Here is a 26,245-nt window from a genome sequence, read left to right as displayed (position 1 = left end):
GCCTGAAAATATACAACAGTAAGCCTGCATTTGCATTTAGAACCATAAATCCAACTGGAGGATTAATGTGTATAATTTTATCCCAAAATAGATGTTTGTGATTTTTATCTGTCATGGGATCTTATGAATGGAGAGACTTGTTGTTTGCTTTTTTCCTCCTGGTAATATTTGTTTGTCATTGTGTTACCTTGGATGATTTTTTATAGGATTTTTAGCAAAGAGATTGTTCCTAGCAAGAGACCAACAAAACTCTATTTTAAACAACAGTATGATTTTCGCAAATTCTTTCATTTTAGGGTGAATATATTGGTTAAGCATTGGAAATAGTAATGTGTATCTGTTTCTGATTACTGGGTATTTGGTTTTCCGGGGATATCAGAGAGAGCATGAAAGCAGCAGCTGACCTGTAAAAGGTGAAACTTCATTTACCTGATATCTTTGACAGTTTTCATAACTTGCAAACTCCTAAATTTGTCACTGCCAGTGATCTACAGATTTCCTTTTTTAGTATCAAGTGGATAAATAAAAGATTTCTTCTGGAAATTTAAATAACTTTTTTGGTTAATTATATGACTATAGACTTTCGGACAATAACAATCCCAATAGATCAAAATATTGTATATATTTACTTACTGAAAATCTGATTTGACTCGTTAATAATGAATTTTTGTTCATTTAAAAGTTGTGACCTGTTATTTTTATGATACTGTTATAGCTAAAATCATTTTAAAACTTTACAGGGAAGCATGACAGCAATGACGGTTTTTTTTCCTTTGGATACAGCTAGACTTCGCCTTCAGGGTGAGTATTTTATCTTCTATGTTTAATCATTTAGTGTCAGGTAGCAAGTATATTTCTCTAGTACATTGTAAATTAACATAAGAGCAGTCTGTTTCTTAAGAGAGCCACTGTTGTCCATTTTACTGACTTTTAAATATTGGTCATCATTGCTCTTTCGTAATTAACTCATTCACAGATGAGTCCTAGACTTACTTAGCCTTTTTCTAATCTGAGGGAATTTAAGCGGGCTTGCATTAATAATTTTGAATCATTACAGTTCTTTAAAATAAGACATTGATGTTTTGGGGCACAAAATGGAGAGTTAATAGTGGAAGCAGAGGGTGATTTGCTTAAAAGAGAAAGGAAATTAGGAAATATTTTGGATTTTCCTATTTATTGCTAGTCTATATATGCAGTAGTAATTTGCCTTTTTAGCTTTACAAGACTATGCAACTCCTTATAATTTTTGCTTGTTTTTGCCTCAATATTATTTAACTTGAAATTATAAGCTTATGTCAGAACTTACGTATGTAGAGATGAGTTAGGATTACCTTTGAATAAATAAGTTCTATGTTAGAACCTTTCCTGCACATTGTAAATGTAATTAATACCACTGAACTGTACACTTAAAATGGTTAAAATGGAAAACTTTGTGTTATATATTATATGTTTTACCACAATAAAAAAAATTTTTAAGTAGGGCAAACAAAGTACCTCATCTGTTTTTCCTTCGGCTTCCTCAAGCATCGCCTGGCACGTAGTAGGTGCTCAGTAAATGCTTGCTGTTATTTTAAATACAAAAGAAGAAAAGAAAAACTCTCATGCCTACCATTTCTATTTTATTTTTTTAGGAGGTCTGGAAATTGAACCCAGGACCTCGTACATGCGAAGCATGCACTCAGCCACTGAGCTATACCCATTCCCACCCTACTATTTTTAATTAATTGAAATAATTTTGGATAGGTAGTACTTTCACATTACTAAAAACCAAAATATATAAAAATAGTATACAGTAAAGTCTCACACCCATATACCCCTCTTCCTCTCCCCTGTAGATTATATTTTTATTAGTTTCTCGAATAGCCTTGTAGAGTTTCTTTATGGAATTACAAGCAGATAAGAATATATATTCTTAATTTTCTCCCTCTCTTACACATAAAGCATACTTTACACACTGTTCTGAACTGCATTTTTCACTTGACAGTATGTTTTTGATTACTTCCGAATCACACAGGGGGAGCTTCCTCATCCTTTCTTATAGGTACAGAGTACTCTTACTCTATTATAGATTCTTAGATTGTTTCCTGTCTTTTGCTATTACTTCTAATGATATAAGAATAGCTTTGTTTGTTACTTCATTAGTCTAAGTTCTATGGGATAAATTCCCAGAAGTGGGATTGCTAGAACAAAGGGTAAATATGTTTGTAATTTTGATAGTTACTGCCAGATTGCCTTCTATAGCCATCCCACAAGCAATATTGGTATCAATTTTAATTCTTAGGAAATTGGTTAGCTTCTACAATTGTATGTTCTCAAAATGTTTTTCAAGTGGGAATAGGAAATTTTAAGCTAATTAAGGTGGCTTTTGATTTTAGTGAGAATGCTAGGAAAAACAGTTCTTGTCCTTTTGAGACCTTTCTTTTTTAGAAGACAGAGTGCAAGGTAAAATTTATAAACCTAATCTATAAAAGGAGGATTGTAATGTATTTTTCTGTATTTTATAAGGCATTAAGATAAAAATGAAAATATTTTATTACTTTGAAAAAAAAACAGAAAGCCTTCTGAAATAAAGAAAAATTTCTCCTGTTACATCTTTTACTTTGGAAATTAGAAATTGAATTAAAGTACTTTATGGTTCATGAGTAGCAGATGAAACCCATAGAATCTCCAGTTGGGAAGCCACCACATGGTCACACAGAAGAATCATTAAGTTCTAAGACAAACTCGTGAGCTTGAAGAATAGGGTGAGAAATTGCTCAAATATGGTAAATGGTTTTCATTAAATTTGATGATGCTGAAATTAGTAATCCTCAAAGGATTCAGTGAAAAATGTATACTCCTTGTTCTTGTAGTTGATGAGAAAAGAAAGTCCAAAACTACACACATGGTGCTCTTGGAGATCATTAAAGAAGAAGGCCTGTGAGTACTACCTCATTTTATCTTTATTATACAAAGCAGCTCTTTAGGAGATTCATGTGCCTAGAAAACATTCACTTTCTATCTGTCTCAAAGCCTTATAGTGTTGTGAATTTGTAGTTGCTTGACTTGTAAGTACATAATGTTTTCAGTTTCTTCAAGATCTGTGGTTGCCCGTTTTGATTCTTAATTGTAAAGTCTTCCATGAGACCAATGCTTTGTTTTATGTATAATAAACGGGAAGAGGTAATAGTTGTTTAGTTCATTTCTAAATGAACTAAATATAGTCATACATATTATGTACTTTCTTTTTATTTACGTGGAAATAATTTCAAATTTACATAAAGTTACAAAAATAAAAATATTCTAAAGAACACTAGTGAACGCTTTATCCAGATTCATCTACTGTTAATATTTTCCGCCATTTTTACTGAATTATTTGAAGGTAAGTTATATATGTCGAAACTCTTCATTCCTGTGACCTTGACATTTTTTAAGAATACATTTCCCACACACCTTTTTTTTTTTAAAAAGAACATTCCTCATTTTAAGTGTGCCTCGTGTTTCTTCATGATTAAATTGCAGTTGTACATTCTTGACTAGAATAATGTAAAGATGATATTGTATTCTCAGGGTATCATATCTGGAGCCACATATTGTCTACTTGCCCTTCATTGGTTAATTATGACTTCTTAGATCTGATTTAGCACCTAAATAATTACTGTTTCTTTCTCCCTTGGAACAATTAGCAATCTGTCAGGAGATTCTTTAACACAATGCACATATCCTACTCCTTATTAAAATTTCCCCTAAATGTGTCATGAAGTTGTACAATGATGATTTTCCAACACCAACATTCCTTCCACATTTACCTGTCTTTGCATGCTACTGTTTTCCCTATTTATTTATATTTTTATATATATATTTATATATATTTTATATATATTTATATATATTTATATATCTATTTTATATATAAATATATATATAAATATATATAATATATGTATTTTATATAAAAATATATTTATATATATATATAATATATATTTATTATAGGTATAAATATAGAAATTCATGTTTTTTTCTGTAGTTTACAATTGATTACTGTACTTAATTATGTTGGTGCTCATATTGCCCCAGGTTTGGCCAGGGAAGCCCCTTCAGTCTGGTTCCTTATGACATGCCCAATCCCCCCCCTCCCATTTATTTTCTGTATTTACTTCATGTTAAATAATCCTGCCCTATAGTAAAACATAAATGATGCTATATTAACTAACAGCAATGGGAAAATTGTTTAACAGTTTACATAGTAATGTTACTAATGGAAATTGAGAGGTGATCAGTAAAATCAATTTTTAAATTCATGTTGTTTCTTTGGTGTCATTGGTACTAGAAAATATTTCTTGATTTAGTCATCCTTCACAATATATGGTATTTGTACAATTTGGAGTCCAATATTGTGTAGGACTAAATGGTGAAAATATGTGAGTGATAATTACCCTTTCCTATTTCTTAGGACTTTCTCTTCCCATTTCTAATAACTTTTGTCCATGACCTTTATTTTGCTTATTATGTTTTTCCCCTAGCCTGGCACCATATCGAGGATGGTTTCCAGTAATCTCCAGTCTCTGCTGCTCCAATTTTGTCTATTTCTACACTTTTAATAGCCTCAAAGAAGTCTGGGTCAAAGGTCAACACTCTACTACTGGAAAGGATCTGGTGGGTGGATTTGTTGCAGGTAACAAGGTTTTCTGGATATAAGTGTTTTTATGTTTTACTATTTATCTTAGGGTTCATAGAACCTATAAGAGGTTATTTTAGAACAAAGTAATACTACAAAGAATGAAATTGGTTTACTTACTTGGCTTATTTTTATCTTTTTAATCCTGGGAGGAAGATCAGCTATCCCTGTTTTAGCAACCTATATCCAGAATTTATGGAAGTTAAGATCTCTTTTGGGCAGGAGAAGGGGGGCCTGGGAAGAAGGCTGTAATACCTTCCCCTGCTTACTTTACATGTTTCTTTTCTTTTTTCTTTCTTTTTTTTTTTTTGGACTGAGATATTTAATGTGAACGGGACTGACTCATAGTTTGTGGGAATTTGTGCAAAATGAAAATGCAGGGCCCTTTGTTCAAAACTTATGAAGAATTTCAAGATGATGATACCAGAGCATTAAACCAAGCATGGCACAGGTTACACACCCATGAAGCCCACCCCGAATGAGAAAGCATTTTGTCAAGTGTGACCAAGGTATTTTAGTGCGCAGCACAGTATAGTTAGTATCTTAAGAGTTCTTATGCTTTGAGGGTTCATAAGATGAAGAGAAGTCACTTTTGGCTGGGAGGTATCTCCTTACACTAAGCAGTGGCTCTTGAAGTAGGCCTTTCAGAATCAGTAGTGTTTATGGGTAAGTAGGGGACAGTTTCCATTTGGAGGAAATGGTAGAGAATTATGAAAATGTGTTAGAAGAGTTAATTCTGTGATTTAGTTAGTGAGGTCAGTGTAAGAATATGCATGATAATGTTGGAGAGATGAGTTTGAGCCCATCTTAGAAGGCTTTGGATTCCTGTCATCTGAGAGTTTAGAATTCATCTCAGGATAAGGAGCCATTATCCTGGTGGTGTGAATATTTAGTTATTGTGTGTTTCTACCCAGTGGAATGAAAGCTACATGAAAATAGGTGTATATATATATAAATGCATCTATAAAAGTGAATAATATATATATAATACATGCATATAATAAATACATATTAATATATATACATACATATATGTATAATATATATGTGTATGTGTTTGTACATATTTTTCCCATTGCTGTTTTGCCAATGCTTTGAGCAGTGCGTAGCTTGTAGAAGGTGCTTAATAAGTATTTGCCAAATGAGCAAAATATTTGTCCAGTTAAATAATCAGGGCCTTATTAAAGAGAAGGAAAGAAGGATATGACCCGGCCTGCCTGCGGGCCAGGGCGACCAAGTTTGAGGAATCTAGAAACAAAGCAGACCACACAGAGACGGGGACAAGAGACACGAAGAATGGAGACAAGACAGGATTCTGATCAAGTCTCGTTTATTGAGGGTTAGTTAGGGGTAGATATAGTCAAGGGATGAAGGAAGTGACACATACTGACGACAACGTATGTGTCAGTAAATGATTGGGTAATTAGATTCTGGCTTTCGCGCCATAGCATGCGCAGATGATTGTTTGGCAACGTCCACGGAAAAACTTTCGCGCGCTTTAGGGAGTGCCCAATCGGAGCGTGTCGCCTGAAACAGTGGCGGGAGAAGGAGAACAAAGGGGAAGAAGAAAGAGTAAGTAGGAAACCAAGGAATGGCGGCCTTAGAGCGCGACACAAATGAATCATGGCGTTTTGTGTCAAGAGTGAGTGAGAGACGGCTCCCTACGAGGATAATCTATTTCCTATGATTTTTGGGGTTTATCCATTTCAATCTATGGGATTGGGGAATTACCACTTTTTGACATAGTCTTTGGAAAAAAATACTGATTTTGGGGCCTACAAATGAATAGTGTAAATGTACATTTGAAATTAAAATGGTTTGATTGGAAAACAGTTACCAGACAATGAATATTCATGTTCAACAAATCCTCTTATCCATCTGTGTTAAGGCTATCATTCTATTGTTTGGTTTAGATTCTGAGCTTTTCTTCTTCTTAATACTCTCATCCTAGTCTTAGGTTGATTTTAATTTGGTTAACTCTAACTTGGACCAGTATTCACTTAGAGTATGTAATAAATACACAGGTTTTCATTCTCTGTGGAAATTAATGAATACTTGTAAATAAATAATTGAAGATAGAAATCTGGGAATCATCATAGGCTCTTCATGCTCTTCATGCTCTCTTACCCTCCACTTCTACTAGGTCATCAATAACCATCAGTGTGTCTCCTAAATAGCTCTTGAATCCATTTCCTCTTCTCCATATCCATAGCCATTGTTCAAAATCAAGTCTTAACGTCTCTCATCTTCCCTCATCTGGAACACTGCTTTAGTCTAAACTCCTTGCCTCTAATGCCTTTCTCACTAATCCACTTTCCATAGTCTTGTCCAAGAGCTCTGTCCAAGTGGCTTCTAGAGAGTAGTTTTCAAACATTGCCACAATTCAAAGAATTCAAGTTTGAGATTTGTTTACTTGAAAAAAAAATAGAGGTAGAGGACTGTAGGAAGGTGATGGAGTAGGAAGTTCCAGGAATTAGTCCCTCCACCAAAACAGCTATTGAACTAGCAGGAAGTGAATCAACTATTTTGAAACTCTGGAGTCTAGTGGAATACTTGCAACAACTATGGAAGAGCTGGATGAAGAATCTGGTGAACCACAGTAAATATCAGTAAATTTCACCTTCCATGTAGCCACCACCATCCCACTCCCCACCGTTCTTCCCAACAGTGTAGCAGGCAGCTATAGGGACTGCAGCCTGCATTTCTGGTGTGGTTTCATGGTACCAGGGTGGACAGAAAGGACTAAATCCTCCAAAAACAGAGGGTGTGTGGTCTGACTGCTGATCACTACTTTTGATTGTTTTTTTTTTTTTTAATTTCTTCCCATCCCCTCATTGTTTGCACCTGCTGTGTCTGTTTGTCTTCTTTGTTTCTTTAGGAGGCACCAGGAACTGAACCCAGAGCTTCCAATGTGGGAAGGAGGTGCCTAATCACTTAAGCCACCTCCGTTCCCTGCTTTGTGTCTCTCGTTATGTTCTTCCTCCTTTGTCTCTTGTTGTGTCAGCTTGCTGTGTGCTTGCCCATTGTGTCAACTCACTCTCTTGTCCTTCTTCTCTAGGAGGCACTGGGGAACCTCTGTTCCCTGCTTTGCTGCATCTCTCATCATGTTTTTCTTCTTGTGTCTCTTGTTGCATCATCTTGTTGTGTCAGCTTGCCGTGCCTGCCCTTCACACCAGGTCACTGTCTTCTTTAGGAGGTACTGGGAACCAAACCACAGACTTCCTTGTGGTAGGCAGGAGCTCAACTGCTAGAGCTACATCCTCTCCCCGATCAGCTGCTTTTGATTGCTGGGGGGACCCACAGGGAGGGCAGCCATTGTTTCAACCCCGCTCAGGCAGAAGTGGCAGAGAGTCTTTGAAACTATACAACTTTTTCTTTCTATTTTCTTTTCTCTCCTTTCCCTATTCGGGAGCAAAGTAAATTGTATAAGTAATTCAACAATATATAATTCAGCATTCCCAAGAAAAGGGAAAATTAGATTTTTAGAATTACAATAATATATTTAGAATGTACAGTTCTCAACTTAAAAAAATCATAAAATACACTAAGAAACAGGAAAATATGGCCCATTGGTAAAAAAAAGAATTTGACAGAAACCATCCCTGAGGAAGCTCATATGCTGGAACTATTAGTCAGATATGTTAAATCAACTGTCTTCAATATGGATTACAAGATGTCCATTGTAGTCATAAAGTTAAAGTAATTTACAAATACAAGGAAAAGGAAAGAAGGGAATCAAAAAGATATACTACCAAAAATCACCTAAATACAAAAAGAGACAGTAATGGAGTAATTAAGGAATACAAAACATACAAGACATATAGAAAACAAATAGCTAAATGGCAGAAGTAAATCCTTCCTTTTCAGTTATTACCTTAAATGTCAATAGATTAAACTTCCCTATTGAAAAGACAGAGATTGGCAAATGGATTAAAAAAAAACACATGATCTGTCTATGCACTGTCTGCAAGAGATTCACGTTAGATATTGAAAACTATTCCATGAAATAGTAAGAAAGCCCAACTAGCAATATTATTGCCAGACAAAATAGACTTTAATTCAAAAACAGTTAGAGGACACAAAGACCTAATACACTAAATATTGATAAAAGGTTCCATATAACAAGAAGGTATAACAGTTATACAAATATCCTCCCCTAACAACAGAGTCCCAAAATATTTGCTGCTCAACAGAGAAGCAAAATTGATGGATTCGAATGGAGAAATAAATAATTCTACTATAATAGTTGGAGACTTTCAAAAATTGACAGAACGTCAAGACAGAAGATCAATAAAGAAACAGATGGGAAACGGACTTTGGCCCAGTGGTTAGGGCGTCCGTCTACCACATGGGAGGTCCGCGGTTCAAGCCCCGGGCCTCCTTGACCCGTGTGGAGCTGGCCCATGCGCAGTGCTGATGCGCGCAAGGAGTGCCGCGCCACGCAGGGTGTCCCCCGCGTAGGGGAGCCCCACGCGCAAGGAGTGCACCCATAAGGAGAGCCACCCAGCGCGAAGGAGGGAGCAGCCTGCCCAGGAATGGCGCCGCCCACACTTCCCGTGCCGCTGACGACAACAGAAGCGGACAAAGAAACAAGAAACAAGACGCAGCAAAAAGACACAGAAAACAGACAACCGGGGGAGGGGAGGGGAATTAAATAAATAAAAATAAATCTTTAAAAAAAATAAAAAAAAAAAGAAACAGAGGGCTCGAAGAAAACTGTTAACCAGTTAAACCTAATGGACATATATAGAACAATCAACCCAATGACAGCATAATACACATTCTTCTCAAGTGCACATAAAACATTTTCTAGGATAGATCATATGTTAGACCACAAATCAAATCTTAATAAATTTAAAAGTATTGAAAACATACAAAGCATCTTCTTAACCACAATGGAATTAAGCTAGAAATCAATAATAGAAGGAAACTGGAAAATTTACATATATATGGACCTTAAACACCACAGTATTAAACAACTAATGGGTCAAAGAAGAAATCACAAAGAAATTAGAAAATATCTTGAGACAAATTAAAACAAAAACATAACATACCAAGACTTATGGGATATAAGAAAGGCAATTTTTTGTGACAGAGATGTCACAAATTTATAAAACATACTAAGTACAAATCTAATTAGAAGAATTCTGCATACAAGGACAGGACATGACATGACATGACATTTTTTTATTTCCAGATTTAGAGAAACAAATTTAGTACCAGAAATCCAGTCCACATTACTCATTATTGCCACTAGATGCTGAGAAAAAAATGCTTCAGTAATTGGCCCTGCAAATAAGGACCAGTTTTTGCCTGAAGGAGGGTCTATGGTTTCTTCAATGTACTTTAAATTCTGGATATGTGTTGTGACCTATCACTAGAGGATTAGCACCTGATATAACAGGATAAGATGCACCTATCCCAGGTTGGTACATTTCCTGTACCTGGTAAGTAGCTGCCATAAACAATATTTATAAAAACCCCAAGCTTGAGCACTTCTAGAGGACTGGTGAGAGAGGCCCAGGGTCTAATTCCAGGATATTGTGAGTTGACTGCAGAGAAAGAAAATCCATTTTGAATGAAGAAGATGTCGGACCTACATGGTTTTAACTGCTTATTTCTCAGTTATCAAAGAGAGGGTTATTGCTGAGTCGTATTTTAGTCTGTTTCTCATTCTCATGACCCAGCTTACATGTTTTATATGATTAAATCCTCATAAAGAAGGGGACTGCATTTAAAAATGGAAAATCTGTATAACTCAGACTTTCATGATGTGTTACAGCACAAGGATAAATTGCTGTGGGAATTTGTGACATAGGGTAGGGACAGAAGGCTTTATCTATAGGGTAGCTACCCTCAATTAGACAGAGGAAAGAATGGAAATCAAATTGCCTTTTGACATTGTGATAGGTCATATTACAAAACCAAATCTAGCTAAAGGGTGTCCTAACATTTTCAAACAGCCTCAAAAACATGAAACCTTTGTTTCGCAAGGTTAATTAGCATAATTAACCATTATAACATGCCAAGAGCTTCAGACTGGGGTCTATGGACTCCTGGCCCTCCAAAGATATATTCTTGTAAGGATGCAAGTTCTCTATAAGAAATTTTTATTTTATGTTTTTCCATTTCCATGAGGATTATTAAAATAATGCAATCTCATTCTGTATCCTCTGGATGAATACTTTGGAATATGAGTGTTGTCATGCAATTTTACTAAATGTCTTGATATTTTAAATGTGGGTTAATGAAAAAAATGGAGGGGAGTTATATTAAGTATGCAAAGAATGCATTTGAGCCAGATGAAAGTTAAGTTATTATGGCACACAGCCTAAATGAAAATTTCACAGTAGTTTGTATGAGCAAGAGTAGGAAAAAATTGAATCACTACTAGACACAATATGATATAGGCATGTTGAAGTCTCCAAAGAATCTACACAGCCGTAGTCATCATTACCATGTTCATATTGTGAGGAGTGATGTATTTCATGAAGAAATGATTATTGTGAATTTGAATTTCATTGGCTTTGTGAATTTTCATTTGTTTAACTTGTAAATATGTTTCAGTTTTATAGATGTGTAAGAGGTATGGGGATGAGGAGTCTATGCTTAGTTTTATTTAATTATCCATTAAAATAAAATAAATTAAAAACTGGGGAAAAAAAAAGAAAGAAAGGCAATACTGAGAGAAACATTTATAGCTCTAAATATCTACATTTACAAAGGAGATAAAAAATCAATAACCTTAACTTCACACTCTTTAATTCTTCTCTGCCGCTTTTCACTGATGAATTTGGAACAGTGATCACCCTCAGAGCCTACCACCTAGCCAACTGAAGTATCTGATCAAAAGCAGCAATTGGTGGTCAGACCACACTCCCCTGGATTTTGGAGGGCCAGGTTCTATAGGTCACCCTGTACCAGCACGGTACATCAGGAGCTGAGACTTAGTTCCCATGGCTGCCTGCCACACAGTTGAGGGATGGGGAATGGTCACCACTGCACCATTCATCACAATTTATCAGCCTCTAACTCCAGCTCTTCCATGGGTGCTGCACAGTGTTCCACTGGACTCCAGAGTTTCAAAATAGTTGTTTCAGACATTTCCTGCCAGTTAAATAGTTGTTTCCAAGAAGGGACTGATTCCTGGAGCTTCCTACTCTGCTATCTTCCCACAATCCTTTCCCAGTGTTGTGCAATTTTTTTTTTTTTTTTTTTTTTTAAAGATTTATTTATTTATTTAATTTCCCCCCCTCCCCTGGTTGTCTGTTCTTGGTGTCTATTTGCTGCGTCTTGTTTCTTTGTCCGCTTCTGTTGTCGTCAGCGGCACGGGAAGTGTGGGCGGCGCCATTCCTGGGCAGGCTGCACTTTCTTTTCACGCTGGGCGGCTCTCCTCACGGGCGCACTCCTTGTGCGTGGGGCTCCCCCACGCGGGGGACACCCTTGCGTGGCACGGCACTCCTTGCGCGCATCAGCGCTGCACATGGCCAGCTCCACACGGGTCAAGGAGGCCCGGGGTTTGAACCGCGGACCTCCCATATGGTAGACGGACGCCCTAACCACTGGGCCAAAGTCCGTTTCCCAGTGTTGTGCAATTTTGTACTTGAGGTTTTCCTCTTAGTCTTTTCAGCTTGTATTACTAATGTAGATACGAAAGCAGAGTTTAAAATAATGGTTAAATATCAGTCTTGCTGCATTGCCTCTTAAAAGTGTTTTGTGTGCACCCACTTAAATAGATAAGGTAATTTTGATTTCTAACTAATGGGCAACCTATTTTATTTATTCAGAAAAGTTTGTATACTGTGCTCTTCTACAGTATCCAAGGAAGCTTGTAGTCTCTGGTTTCAAGCTCTCCTCTCTTCTTTTTCCTCTTAAAAAATGCAGTAGACGGCTCAGGATCACTTTATAGTCTGATTTTTCTGTATTAAGTGATGTGTACATGACATTGAATAGGAAATCATTTTAAATTCTAGGCAAATGGGCATGTATTGATATCTTTCTCTCTTGGTCACTTGGGCACTGGCACTTTTTATAAATATGACTAGTGAGAATCTTTAAGTAGGGATTTTTCAGATTATGATCAATGTCACAAATCACAGTGCATGAAGTGTTTTATCTTAACTAAAGACGACTTCTTAGTGATACGTGAATCAATAACAATATAACAAATACAATTTAATAATTTCTTGTTTTTTTTATCTTGAGAAATGTGTTCTCATGTCCTAAGAGATAAGTAGCAAAATATCTTACTTTTGCAACCGTAAGCAAGAAATGAAAAATTTTAATCTCTTGGTTGTTCTGTCAAGTGTATCCTTTGTTAGGCTGAATTTTCTGTATAGTATGTTTTGAGATTCTTTACATCAGAACTTTTTTTTGCCAGTTGGCATTTGAGTTTTAGTAAAAGATTTATTTTTATACGTATTGTGCCTCTTCATTCTTCAGAATATGACTAGAACCAGGACAGCTTGACACGAGCTTGTTTGTTGAGTTTGTACATTCATACATTTGCTCATTTATTTAACAAATATTTAAAAATATATACTATGTATCAGACACTTTGTTAAATCTCTATCTGGTATTTTTTTTAATCATTTCAGAATGGTTGAGGAATATTTTAATGTCTCAAGATGGTGTTAAATTGGGATCATGTGTTTTCAAAAAGGAAGTACCTGGCTCATGGTATTGTTCCACTCTGAGGCAACCTTGGGGGACCAAGATACCCATCCTTAAGCTTGTAAGGATTGTGATACTTATGAGTTGTTTCAGGTGTTTTGTGATGGTTCATAACTATTGCTTGCTGCCTGTGTATCCTAATTCCTTAAGTGATGAGGACCCTTTTGTGAGCTTCTGAGCCTTAAGCACTTTTGAAATTTCACCATTTTCTTTCACATACTCACTTAAAATCATAGGAGCTACTTATGTGTGACTTGGAATTTGTGTGTGTTTTATATGATACAGTCATGGACTCTGCATGTGCTTAATGAACTACTTCCCTTCTTTAAAGCTTTTTTTTTAAAGATTTATTTTATTTATTTCTCTCCCCTTTCCCCCCATTGTCTCTCTCTTGTGTCCATTCGCTGTGTGTTTTTCTGTGTCTGTGTGCATTATCCTGCGGCACTGGGAAACTGTGTCTCTTTTTTGTTGTGTCATCTTGCTGCATCAGCTCTCCATGTGTGCGGCACCACTCCTGGGGAGGCTGCGCTTTTTTCACGTGAGGCGGCTCTCCTTTGCGGGGTGCACTCCTTGCACGTGGGGGACCCCTATGCAGGGACGCCCCTGAGTGGCACAGCACTCCTTGCGTGGCAGCAGCACTGCGTGTGGGCCAGCTTACCACATGGGTCAGGAAGCCCTGGGGATCGAACCCTGGACCCTCCATATGGTAGACAGATGCTCTATCGGTTGAGCCATGTCCACTTCCCTAAAGCTATTTTTTATTGTTCTAAAATTATATCAAAATTGCTACTTTTAATACTATATAAAATGGAAAATAGACTGTCTCCTATTATACAAATGAGAAAACTTATTACGCTTTTCATGCCTAGAGATGCTGCTACCAGCCATTTTGCTATCAACAGGGCTTCTGAATTGCTTCTAATGAAAGTGGCGTGTGTTATACCCAGGCACAAAGAGACATCTTGTCTTAGGTCTCCTATTCAGTTAGTGGCAAAGGTATAAATGGAACATTGGTATGTGAAACCTTTGAAATGAAACTATAAAGCTTAAAAGGCTACATTTACTTTCCCTTTGTCTCGTCTCTCTCTCTCTCTCTTTTTTAGGAGGTACCAGGGATTGAACACCCAGGACCTCGTACATGGGAAGCAGGGGCCCAATCACTGAGCTATATCCACTCCCCAATAAGAGTTGTTTTTTTTGTTTGTTTTTAGGAGGTACTGAGGATCGAACCTGGAACCTTGTACATGGGAAGCAGGTGCTCAACCACTTGAGCTACATCTGCTCCCCTCTCCGGTTCTTTTTTTTTTAAGTCCATAGTTCATTTCCCCAAACCTGAGGACTCGGGAATGGTGATGCCCACTCCACCATTAATTGAGGGGGGGTTTCGATCCCATACATCCAATGGATGGGACTCTCTTGCTTGCAGTTGTAGACACTCTTGGTCCTTGGTGTGTTGTTTATCCATCATTTTCTCCCTGTTAGTTGTCTGGGTGGGTCCATTGAACTGGAGAGTCGGTGTTGCAACTCCGTTGAGATTCAGGGCTCAGCTGGCACATAGACAGCCCAAAGATTTAAGTCTCTTAGATGTACACCTACCAACTCTAGTACTAATTATAGGTTCAAATCGAAGGACAGAAGAGTAATGCATAGGGAAACCACTCCTGAGTCTAACTCTGTCATCCTGGGTGCATAAATACTGGATTAGGGCCCACTGGCAAGGAGCCAAATTCCTGAGCTATCTGCCCTGACTATATTGTCTGGATGTCTCCATATCCCTGAGGAGCTTTGCTATTTGGGGTATCTACTTTGGTTGTTGATGAGATCCTTTTAAGATGTGCATAAGCGCTACCTCTGGAATAGCCTCCCAACTCACTTTGAAGTGTCTTAGCCATACAAACTCATTTGTCTTTAACTTCTCCCCCTTTCTTCCTTTCTTCTTAAAGGAGTAGTGAATGTGTTGCTAACAACTCCACTCTGGGTGGTAAACACCAGACTGAAGCTGCAAGGAGCAAAATTTAGGAATGAAGACATTGTACCTACCAACTACAAAGGTATTATTGGTAAGTGTCTCTTGGATGAGTTCCTATTTAAGGTTTTCTTTTCTCTTTGTACCTGAAATCTATTGCCTTGATAATGTTGCATAACAGACAACATCAAATATCAGCACATAGAACATTAATCATTTACTTAGTTCACATGTCTTTGGACTGACAGAGATTTGACGAATCTAGGCTGACTCTAGCCTGGGAGTCTCAGCTTCATGTATCTCTTATTCTTTTCCTGGATCCTTTTCTTGGTGATAACAAACACACAAGGGGACACACCCAAATCATACAAGCATATTTAAGCCCATACTTGTATGTTGTCTGCTAGCATTCTGTTGACCAAAGCACATCATATGGCCAAGCCCAAAGACAAGGGATAGAGAAGGATACTGCTTCCATGGAGTAGAAGGGGAGGGGGGTGGGTATTTTTAAAGAATATACTTTTTTTCCTAGAGTTATCTTTAGATAAAGATAACAGATTAATATCTGATGTCTTTAATCTTCTGCTTTTTAATACTACTGTGATGCCAGTTTCTCATTTCCCATGTTTCCATCTTTGTATGTTAAGCAATACAGATATAACCTATGGGAGTGAGAACAGTTTTCTTATATGTCAAATCCTGTATAATGAACTTCAGGGAACCATCTTATCTTTTGTTGTATGGACTTTGTGAAACACCTGAGATAGCAGCCACAGTTCTCTTTAATATAGAGTTCCTGATGATGAATTACTTAGGAAAACTTGACATTCTAACCCTATATTTTCAGAAAAAGTCACCTGTGATTGAAGTTGGTCTTTCAACTCAGTGACTGTAGGTGTCTAATTATTAACAGAAAATAGTAACCTTTGAACTTTCCTCTAAAATATCATTGCAAGAAGGAAATTGATTTGTGTTCTGAGTATATTTCAACAAAATTCACATTGTCTCTTTATAGTTAGGGAGTTGTATTGTGCTTTTTAAAAGTCCCTGATTTCTTGCTTAGATGCTTTTCACCAGATAATTCGAGATGAAGGAATCTTGGCTTTGTGGAATGGCACATTTCCCTCCTTGCTATTGGTCTTCAATCCTGCTATCCAGTTCATGTTCTACGAAGGTTTGAAACGGCAGCTTTTAAAGAAACGGATGAAGGTAATCCCTGATTTTGAAAGCAGCAAAATAATCATCTCTGACACCTTCTTGTTGTTAGGATTGACTTGCTTCTTTCTTTGCTTTCCAGCTTTCTTCTTTGGATGTATTCATCATTGGTGCAATATCCAAAGCGATTGCCACCACAGTCACCTATCCTATGCAGACAGTACAATCAATTCTGAGGGTGAGTACTGGGATACACCCTGTATTTAGTTGAACAACATTCTAAAATGTGTGGTCTCTCTGTTTAAAAGGCCCAATTCTTCTAAGAATGTTAATAAAGCAATAAAGTAGTCAGTTGGTAGACCAGAGTATTCCTCAACTATATTCTGTTTTTTATATTCTGCTGGCCAGCTTGCATATCAGTTTGTTTCCTGTTTGATTTGGAATGAAGTTTGAATTTGAAAGTTCTTAAGTAAAATGTTGTCTCAGAAAACACAAAGTATAAGTTGGCTTCCTTCTCATTCAGATTAATTTGTTTGGTGCTCTATGGTAGATTATCCTTTACAAAAATCAGGGGTTAATTCCTTTAGTTCTCAGGAAGAACTAATGAATTCATTTCTCTGAAGTACGTTCATATTTCTGTTTTTTTTTTTAGGATAATATCTTCTTTTTTTTTTTTTTTTCTTATTTCCCCCCTCTTTCCCCACTCCAATGTCTGCTATGTCCATTCGCTGTGTACTCTTGTCTGTGTGTCTGTTGTATTCTCATTAGGTGGCTCTGGGAACTCATCCTGGGACCTTCCAGAGTGGGAGAGAGGTGATCATTCTGTTGCTCCACCTCAGCTCCCTAGTTCGCTGCATCTTGTATTGTTGCGTCATCTTGCTGCATCAGTTCTCCACGTGGGCAGCAGCAGCACCACTCATGGGTGGTCTACTCTCCTGTGCAGGGCTGCATTCCTTGCGCAGAGACCACTCCTTGCACAGGGGGGCACAGCTGTGTGGGGTGACACTCCTTGCGCATGGCAGCATTCCACATGGGCCAGCTCGCCACGTGGGCCAGGAGGCCCTGGATGTCGAACCCTGGACCTCCTATATGGTAGGCGGAAGCTCTGTTGGTTGAGCCATATCCGCTTCCCTCTGTTTTTTCATTTAGTTATTTATTCAAATATTTATTAAGCATCCACTCTATGTTAGGAAGTCAGTACACAATGGTTAGGAAGTCAGTACACAATCCATGCCATCATAAAGCTAGTGGAGGAGACATTGAAAAGGTAAATAAGCAAAATAAATATATAATGACAAATTGAGAAAAGAGCTACAAAGGCAGTGAACAGCATTCTATGATTTAGTGGAGAGGGGCACAGTGGGATCTTCTTAGATAGGATGATTGGTGAAGGATTTCTCTGAGACAGCATATTTAAATTAAGACTTAAAAGAAAGATAAGGATCCAGTTGTGCGGAGTGTAGAGGAAAAAGCTTTCTAACTAGAAGGAACACCATGTACTAAGAGCTTAGTGAATTCTAGAAACTGACAGGAAGCCTGGAGAGTGGCTCACAGTGATATTGGAATAGTAAGGGGGAGGCTGGAGGTAAGGATTCTAGATTTTATTCTCACTGCAGTGGGGAGACTATGAAGGACTTTATACAGGGGAATAACATGATCTGCCTTAGAATTTGAGAATATTACTGTGGCTGTCAGTGTGGCAAATTGGTCAGAAGGAGACTAAGAGAGAAAGGGAAACAATCAGATTGAAGGCTGTTTATGTCACGTATGTGAGAGTGATGATGGCCTCGACTAGGGTGGTAGCAGAGACAAGAATGGACAGGATCAATCTGATATCGGAGGGAAAATTCACAGGATTCATTGCTCAAAAATTAATTGGGGATAATAGCAAGGATATTTCAGTTCAGAAAAAATACTTTGTTAAAAGTATTCTTACGAATGTATTATTTTAAAATCGGTACTTAATATAAAGGAATTCAGTAGCATTCAAATGTATTTTTAACACTTTTTAAATTTGAACATATTATTTGAAGAGTTTAGACTAGACTGCAGATGTTCTAACTGATGAGGGTTTATCATAACTTCTTTTTTTTTTTTTTTAAGATTTTATTTTTTAAATTTATTTCTGTCCCCTTCCCCACACCCCAGTTGTCTGCTCTCTGTGTCCATTCACTGTGTGTTCTTCTGTGTCTGCTTCTGTTCATCAGTGGCACTGGGAATCTGTGTCTCATTTTGTTGCATTATCTTGCTGCATCACCTCTCCATGTGTGCGGCGCCACTCCTGGGCAGGCTGCACTTTCTTTTGCACTGGGCGGCTCTCCTTATGGGGTGCACTCCTTGCGTATGGGACTCCCCTACGCGGGGACACCCCTGCGTGGCATGGCACTCCTTTCACGCATCAGCCCTGTGCGTGGGCCAGCTCCACATGGGTCAAGGAGGCCTGGGGTTTGAACCATGGACCTCCCATGTGATAGGTGACGCTCTATCCGTTGAGCCAAGTCCACTTCCCTATCATAACTTCTTAAAGTTAAGACCTGCCATGAATATCTAAGTCATCATCCTGGGTATGTTTTTTTCTTTGGTAGAAGTTTCCCCATAATTCCCTGTAAGATGAAAACTTTCATGCTTGCCTCACACTTACTTCATTGGACAAGAGAGGAATAATAAAATCTATGGTGCTAAATGGATATTTTTATTATTATATGTTGTAAGACATTATTCTGACATAACGTCCAAGTAGAAATTAAGGTAAAGAAAACAGTGATAAATAATGATTGTTTATCATTTTTCCTTTTTCCCCAGTTTGGACGGCATAGACTAAACCCAGAAAACAGAACATTGGGAAGTCTTCGGAACGTTCTCTATCTTCTTCACCAGCGAGTAAAGTGAGCTTTTTATTTTTATTTTTTTATTTTTTAAGGATTTATTTATTATACTTCTCTCCCCTTCCCCACCTCAGTTGTCTGTTCTCTATGTCTGTTTGCTGCATGTTCTTCTTTGTCCGCTTCTGTTGTTGTCAGCGGCACGGGAATCTGTTTCTTTTTTATTGCGTCTTCTTGTTGTGTCACTTCTCCGTGTGAGCTCTCCGTGTGTGCGGCACCGTTCCTGAGCAGGCTGCACTTTCGCACTGAGCGGTTCTTCTTACAGGGCGCACTCCTTGCACATGGGGCTCCCCTACGTGGGGGACACCCCTGCGTGGCAGGGAACTCCTTGTGAGCATCAGCACTACACATGGGCCAGCTCCACACAGGTCAAGGAGGCCCAGGGTTTGAACTGCGGACCTCCCATGTGGTAGACGGACGCCCTAACCACTGGGTCAAGTCTGCTTCCCAAGTGAGCTTTTTCGATTCTTCAACTTTCTGTTCTCTCTTTCAACAGCCATCTCTGCCAGGGGGTGTTTAGATTTGCTTATCTTGCACTACTGCTTTGGCAGTGGCTGCCTAGAAAACCTCTCCCTTATATGTTCTGATTAGACATTTCTCATTTTACAAACTTAGTGTGATAACATTTTGGGAAACTATGAAAAAGTTCATGCCTTTATTCTTTGTTAATTACAAATATACAGAACTCCTTTAGAAAGGGAACCCTTTTATAACATAGAGACCTGTTATATAATATAGAGACCATATTTCCAACAATGACATAACCTTTGACTCTCACAGGATATAGATAGGAATTAGCAGGTATTATCAAGTAGGTATAGCTATAGTCAAGAAGGAAGAGAGCAGTAGGAGGAGTAGTGGATGATGTTATGAGTAGGAAGATATTAAGAGTAACCAAAACTTCTGAGTGTTTGCTATGTACCAGGCACTGAACTAGAAGCTTTACATGTATAATCGCACTTAATCCTAACAGTAGCCCCCAGATACAGGTACTGTTGTCATATCAGTGTTTCACCTAAAGAAACTGACACTTAGGGAAGTCAAATAAGGCAAGGCCCTCCTTTGACACAAAAACTGCTATAGCTTTATTTATTATGCCTAAATACTAAGTACTTTCAAAATAAATAAATTTATTATAAAATTAGAATATGCTTGGGATAAGAAATCAAGTCAAAAACAAAAATTAGTATAAAGTGAAAAATAAATCACGGGTGAGCAAGGATGCAAAACAATTAGAACTTTCCTACACTGCTGGTAGGAATATAAAATGATACATCAACTTTGGAAAACAGTTTGACATTTTCCTAAAAAATTAAACAAACACCATAGAATCCAGCCATTCCACTTCAGGTTATTTACCCAAGATAAATGAAACATATGTACAAAGACCTGTATGCAAAGGTTAATAGCAGTTTTATTTCTAGTAGTCAAAGCTGGAAACAACCCAAATGTCCAACATGAAGTGAATAGATACCCAAGTTGTGATCTATCCATAAAGTGGACTAGTACTCAGAAATAAAAAGGAAGGAATTATTGATACATGAACAATATGGATCTGTCTTAGAATAATTATGCTGAGTGAAAGAAACCAGACAAAAAAGAGTTCATACTATATGATTCCATGTATGTAAAATTCTAGAAAATGCAAACTAAACTATGGTGACAGAAAGTAGGTCATTGATTAGCTGGGGTAGGCAGAGGGAGGAAGTGATTCCAGAAGGACATGAAGATACTTTTGAGGGTGATGGATATGTTCACTACCTTGAATGTGGTGATCGTTTTGTGGGTAAATACATAAGTCAAAACTCACCAAATTGAAGTTAACTGTTAAGTGTATATATTTGCAGAATATTGTATAAAACATATTTTACATATTCATTTTTATGCAAATGGTACTACTATTCTGCAACTTACCTTTTTTAAAACTTAGTGTCTATAAACATCTCTTCACATTGACTCTATAGATTTATCTTTGTAATAACTACCTAGTTTTTGTTATATATAATTACTATTATTTTTTCACTAATTCACCTTATGATGAATGTTTAGGTTGTTTCCAGGTTTTTGCCTTTACAAACATTGCTAAATAAACAGCCCATAAATTTATATCTGTACACTTGAGTGAGTATAATTGTAGAGAAAATTCCTTGAAATGGAATTACATGGTTAAAGAGTTGAACATATAAACTTCTGATAGACATTGGCAAATTAATCACCCAAAAAAGTGATTCTATTTTCTATTCTACCAGCAGTATGAGAATTAAGAAAGATGTAGTAAACAAGAAAGTTTAAAAGGTACAGTCAGGGAAGCAGACTTGGCCCAATTGATAGGGCATCCGCCTACCACATGGGAGGTCCACGGTTCAAACCTCGGGCCTCCTTGACCCGTGTGGAGCTGGCCCATGTGCAGTGCTGATGCGCGCAAGGAGTGCCCTGCCACGCAGGGGTGTCCCCTGCATAGGGGAACCCCACGCGCAAGGAGTGTGCCCTGTAAGGAGAGCCGCCGAGTGCGAAAGAAAGTGCAGCCTGCCCAAGAATGGCGCCACACACACAGACAGCTGACACAACAAGATGACACAACCAAAAGAAACACAGGTTCTCAGTGCCACTGATAAGTATAGAAGTGGTCACAGAAGAATGCACAGCAAATGGACACAGAGAGCAGACAACTTGGGGAGGGGGAAGGGGAGAGAAATAAAAAATAAATCTTTAAAAAGGTATAGTCAAATAGAGGAAAGCTGGCTCAGCAGGATGATGCAACAAAAAGCATACACAGAAGAACACACAGCAAATGGACACAGAAAGCAGAGAGCAAAACAACAGGGGGAGGAGGGGATAAATAAAAAAATAAATCTTTAAAAAGAAAAATCCTTTTCCCTAAGAACAGGGGTTTGCTGGGCAGGCCAGGAAAGCTCAGCTTTGCGGAGCATCAGAGGAGTTTTTTGGTACCCTTCCTCATCCCCTCCACAGGGCACTTTGGAGCTGGGTCTGCATCCCCTGGTGGGTTGCTGGTCCTGTTTTGATTAGGAAAGACCAAATTTGGAAAGCCCTCCCCAGAATGACCCTCCTCCTAAAATTTGCACTCCAGGAAAGGCAGCTTGAAACAATGAAAAAAGTGTAAGAAACTATTGAGGCGGACAGTCACTTACCTGGGAGAGGGAGGTTTGTCTCCTAGGAAACAGAGGGGACAACCAAATTCCTATAAACAGGGGAACTTCAAAACAACTAAAAGCAAAAGTCCAGGACCAGACATCAGCCCATTAAGAAAAGGAAAATCCTGTACAGTGCATTTATCTTGGGCAGATCTTCCTGATAGGAAGGTTGAAGCTCAAGAAAATCTGTCTTATCACTAGCTGGCTACAAAACCAGGGAAAAGACATCCCAGGGAGTAAATCCCAGAGTTAACATATTAAAATATTAAAATGTACACTGTATAACAAAAAAGCATAAGACAAAGAAATAGGAAATGATGATGCACCCAAAGGAAAATTGTAAAAATATATAAAACCACCAACAAAGAAGATGAGGGTTTTTTTTAAGTCTTTTAAAAAATGACCCAAAAATGATTGCGATGAAGGAAGAAGTACAGGATATCAGGAAAACAATGAATAAACAATATGAGGGTCTTAATAAAGAGAAATTTTAAATAGAACCACTGGAATTGAAGGCCACAATAATTGAAAGGAAAAATGCACAGGAAGCTTTCAAGAACAGAATGGAGCTGGCAGGAGAAAGATCAGAAAACCTGAAGACAAGACACTTAAAATAAGTCTGGTTGAGGAACAGAAAGAAAAAAGAAATATTGAAAGTAAAAATAGCCTAAGACAGCTATGGGACACCATCAAGCACACCAATATACACGTGGGGATCCCAGAAGTAGAAGAAAGAGAGAAAGGGGCAGAAGGAATAGTCAAAGAAATAATGACAGAGAACTTCCCAAACTTAGCAAAAGACATGAATATACACATTTAAGAAACTCAGATAAACATGAAGTAAAATACATCCTATCACGTATTGATTACACTATCGAATGCAAAGAACAAGGAGAGAGTTCTGAAAGCTGCAAGAAAAAAGCAACATGTTATGTACAAGGGAATCCCAATAAGATTGAGTGCCTATTTCTCATCAGAAACCATAGAGCAAGAAGGCAGTGAATTGAAATACTGAAAGTGCTAAAGGAAAATAACTGCCAGCCAAGAATTTTATATCCGACGAGGCTCTCTTTCAAAAATGAGTGCGAGAATTAGACATTCTTATATAAACAAAAGCTGAGGGAGCATATCACATTAGAACTTTCCTACACGCAGTGGCTAAGAGGAGTTCTTCAGAGTGAAACAAAATGACACTAGACAGTTGGTTCAAAGCAGCATAAATAAATATGGATCTTCAGTAATGGTAACCATTTGGGTAATTATAAATGCAAGTATTATTGTATTATTTGGTATGTAACTTCACTTCTTACTTCCTACAGGTGCTAAATGCAAATGCTTAAAAAGTAATGATAAATGTAGGTTTTCGGACATATAATGTGCAAAATAAAAGTGGTAATAAGTAAAAAAAATGGTCAGGAGATAAAGGAGTATAAGAAAAGTATGTATGCATGCTATTGAAGTTAAGTTGGTATCAAATCAAATAGAATTACTATATATTTAGGATGTTACATTTTAGCCCTGTGGTTACCACAGTGAAAACAGAAATAAGAAGATGCTCAATATAGTATAACACAAGAAAGCAATTAAATAGAAAAGTATGCTTTAATGGAAGTGAAGAACAAAAATGTCTAAGATTTACAAAGGATAAAGGATAAAATGGCAGAAGAAAGACCTGTATTATCAATAGTGACTTACATATAAATAGATTAAACTCTCCAGTCAAAAGACAGATGTTGTCAGAATGAATAAAAAAGCATCATCCTAAAGGAATTCTTTTTTTTTTTTGGAGGGGGGGAGGTACTGGGGATTGAACCCAGGACCTCATACATGGGAAGCAGGTGCTCGACCACTTGAGCTACATCTGCTCCCTAAAGGAATTCTTTTTAATATTGATAGTTTATTAATGATATTGTGGTTTTGTAAGAAAATGTCCTCATCTTTTAGAGATGGATTTTGAGGTATTTCATAGTGAAATTTCATTGTGTAATTTAATTTAAAATACTTTGGCAAAGAAAAAAATTAAATGAAATAAACATGGCAAAATGTTAGGAATTATTAAAGTTTTTGTAATGAGTATATGAGAATTTATTGTACTGTTCTCCCTACTTTTTTGTATGCTTGAAATATTCATAATTATTTTAAAGCACCTGGGGGGAAAAAGCACCCAATTATATGCTGTCTGCAAGAGACTCACCTTAAAGTAAAAAATACAAGTAGGTTGACAGTGAAAGGATGGAAAAAAATATACCATATGCCATGCAAGAAGTAGCCAAAAGAACCTGGAGTGACTATACTAATATCAGATGAAATAGATTTTGAGTTAAAAAAAAAAGTTACAAGGGACAAAGATGCTTATTACATACTAATAAAGGGGATGATTCAACAGAAGGATGTAACAATTATAAATATATGGGGACCTAACGCAGAGCCCCAAAATGTGTGAAACAAATACTGACAGATTTGAAGAGAGAAATTGACAGTTCTACATTAATGGTAGGAGACTTTAACATACCATTCTCAATAATGGATATAACATCTAGACAGACGATCAATAAGGAACTACAGGACTTGAATAATAACACTAAACCAACTAGACCCTAAAGACATATATAGGACACTGCATCCAATGAATACACATGGATCTCAAGTACACATGGATCCTTCTCCAGAATAGACCATATGTTGAGTCACAAAACAAGTCTCAATGAATTCAAATAATGTGAAATTATACAATGTGTATTTGCCAGCCACATGGAATGAAGCTAGAAATCAATAACAGAGGGAGAAAGGGAAAATTCACAAATACATGGAAATTAAACAACATACTTTTAAACAACCAGTAGTTTAAGGAGGAAATCAGAAGCGAAATTAGAAAATTCTCGAGGCGAGTGAAAATAAAAATGCAATATACCAAAATTTATGAGATGCTGCAAAGGCAGTGCTGAGAGGGAAATTTATAGCTCTAAATGCTTATATTTAAAAGGAAGAAAGAATTCAGATAAGAGACCAAATGTCAAAATTCTAAGAACTAGAAAAAGAAGAGCAAATTAAACCCAAAGCAAGGACAAGGAAGGAAATAAAAAGATCAGAGTGGAGGTAAATGAAATAGAAAAACAACAACAACAACAGAGACAATCGACGAAACCAAAAGTTAGTTCTTTGAAAAGATCAACAAAATAAACAAATGTTTAGCTAGACTGACGATGAAGGTACCAATGCAAAGTACCAGAAATCTGTTGGCTTTTATAATGGGGATTAATTTGAGGTAAAAGCTTACAGTTCATAGGCCATGAAAAGTCCAACTCAAGTTACCTTAAGAGGTACTTTCTTACCAAAGTCAGCTGCCACGTGTTGAAGCAAGATGGCAGGGATCTTTTTCTGATCTCTGCCTTCCCTTCAGACTTCCTCTGTCAGGCTCATTTGCTCCTTTTTCTTCCTGATTTCAGCTGCAAGCTATCAGGCATAAGGCTTATCTCCTCTTGAGCTGCTCTATGGGCCTGACCTCTTGGGGGCTTTGTGCTTAAGCAATCCTCTAGTCCTCTGGCACCTGGCATAGGGCTTGTCTCTTAGGGATTCTCTCCTTATAGCTCAGCTGTGGGAAAAACTGGAGTATTTTCTCTCACATGTCAGAATCAAATACATCAGTTCCCTTTATTTCTCTCTCTTTCTGTGTGAGTCCGTTTATATCAGACTCAGCAAGGGGGCAGGGACTCATTGACATCGTCCAATCAAAAGCCCTGAAGTAATCTCATCAAGT

The 26,245-nt window shown here is 37.5% G+C and overlaps 1 protein-coding gene across 3 annotated transcripts in view; it reads left to right on the top strand.

The window, feature by feature from the left end:
• SLC25A17 (solute carrier family 25 member 17) overlaps positions 1–26,245 on the top strand; it is a 114,708-nt gene that overhangs the window by 15,699 nt on the left and 72,764 nt on the right. For all 3 annotated transcript variants that reach the window (XM_058309176.2, XM_058309178.2, XM_004484167.3), the window contains exons 2-8: positions 741–801; positions 2,853–2,919; positions 4,506–4,657; positions 15,277–15,393; positions 16,363–16,508; positions 16,597–16,692; positions 19,257–19,339. In XM_058309176.2, coding sequence (XP_058165159.1) covers positions 741–801; positions 2,853–2,919; positions 4,506–4,657; positions 15,277–15,393; positions 16,363–16,508; positions 16,597–16,692; positions 19,257–19,339 — 722 coding nt within the window. The remainder of the gene's footprint in view (positions 1–740; positions 802–2,852; positions 2,920–4,505; positions 4,658–15,276; positions 15,394–16,362; positions 16,509–16,596; positions 16,693–19,256; positions 19,340–26,245) is intronic.

Source organism: Dasypus novemcinctus, chromosome 12 (assembly GCF_030445035.2).
Source record: "Dasypus novemcinctus isolate mDasNov1 chromosome 12, mDasNov1.1.hap2, whole genome shotgun sequence".
Taxonomy (NCBI): domain Eukaryota; kingdom Metazoa; phylum Chordata; class Mammalia; order Cingulata; family Dasypodidae; genus Dasypus; species Dasypus novemcinctus.
The sequence above is the reverse complement of the archived record's forward strand: the minus strand, read 5'-3'. Positions and strand labels throughout refer to the sequence as shown.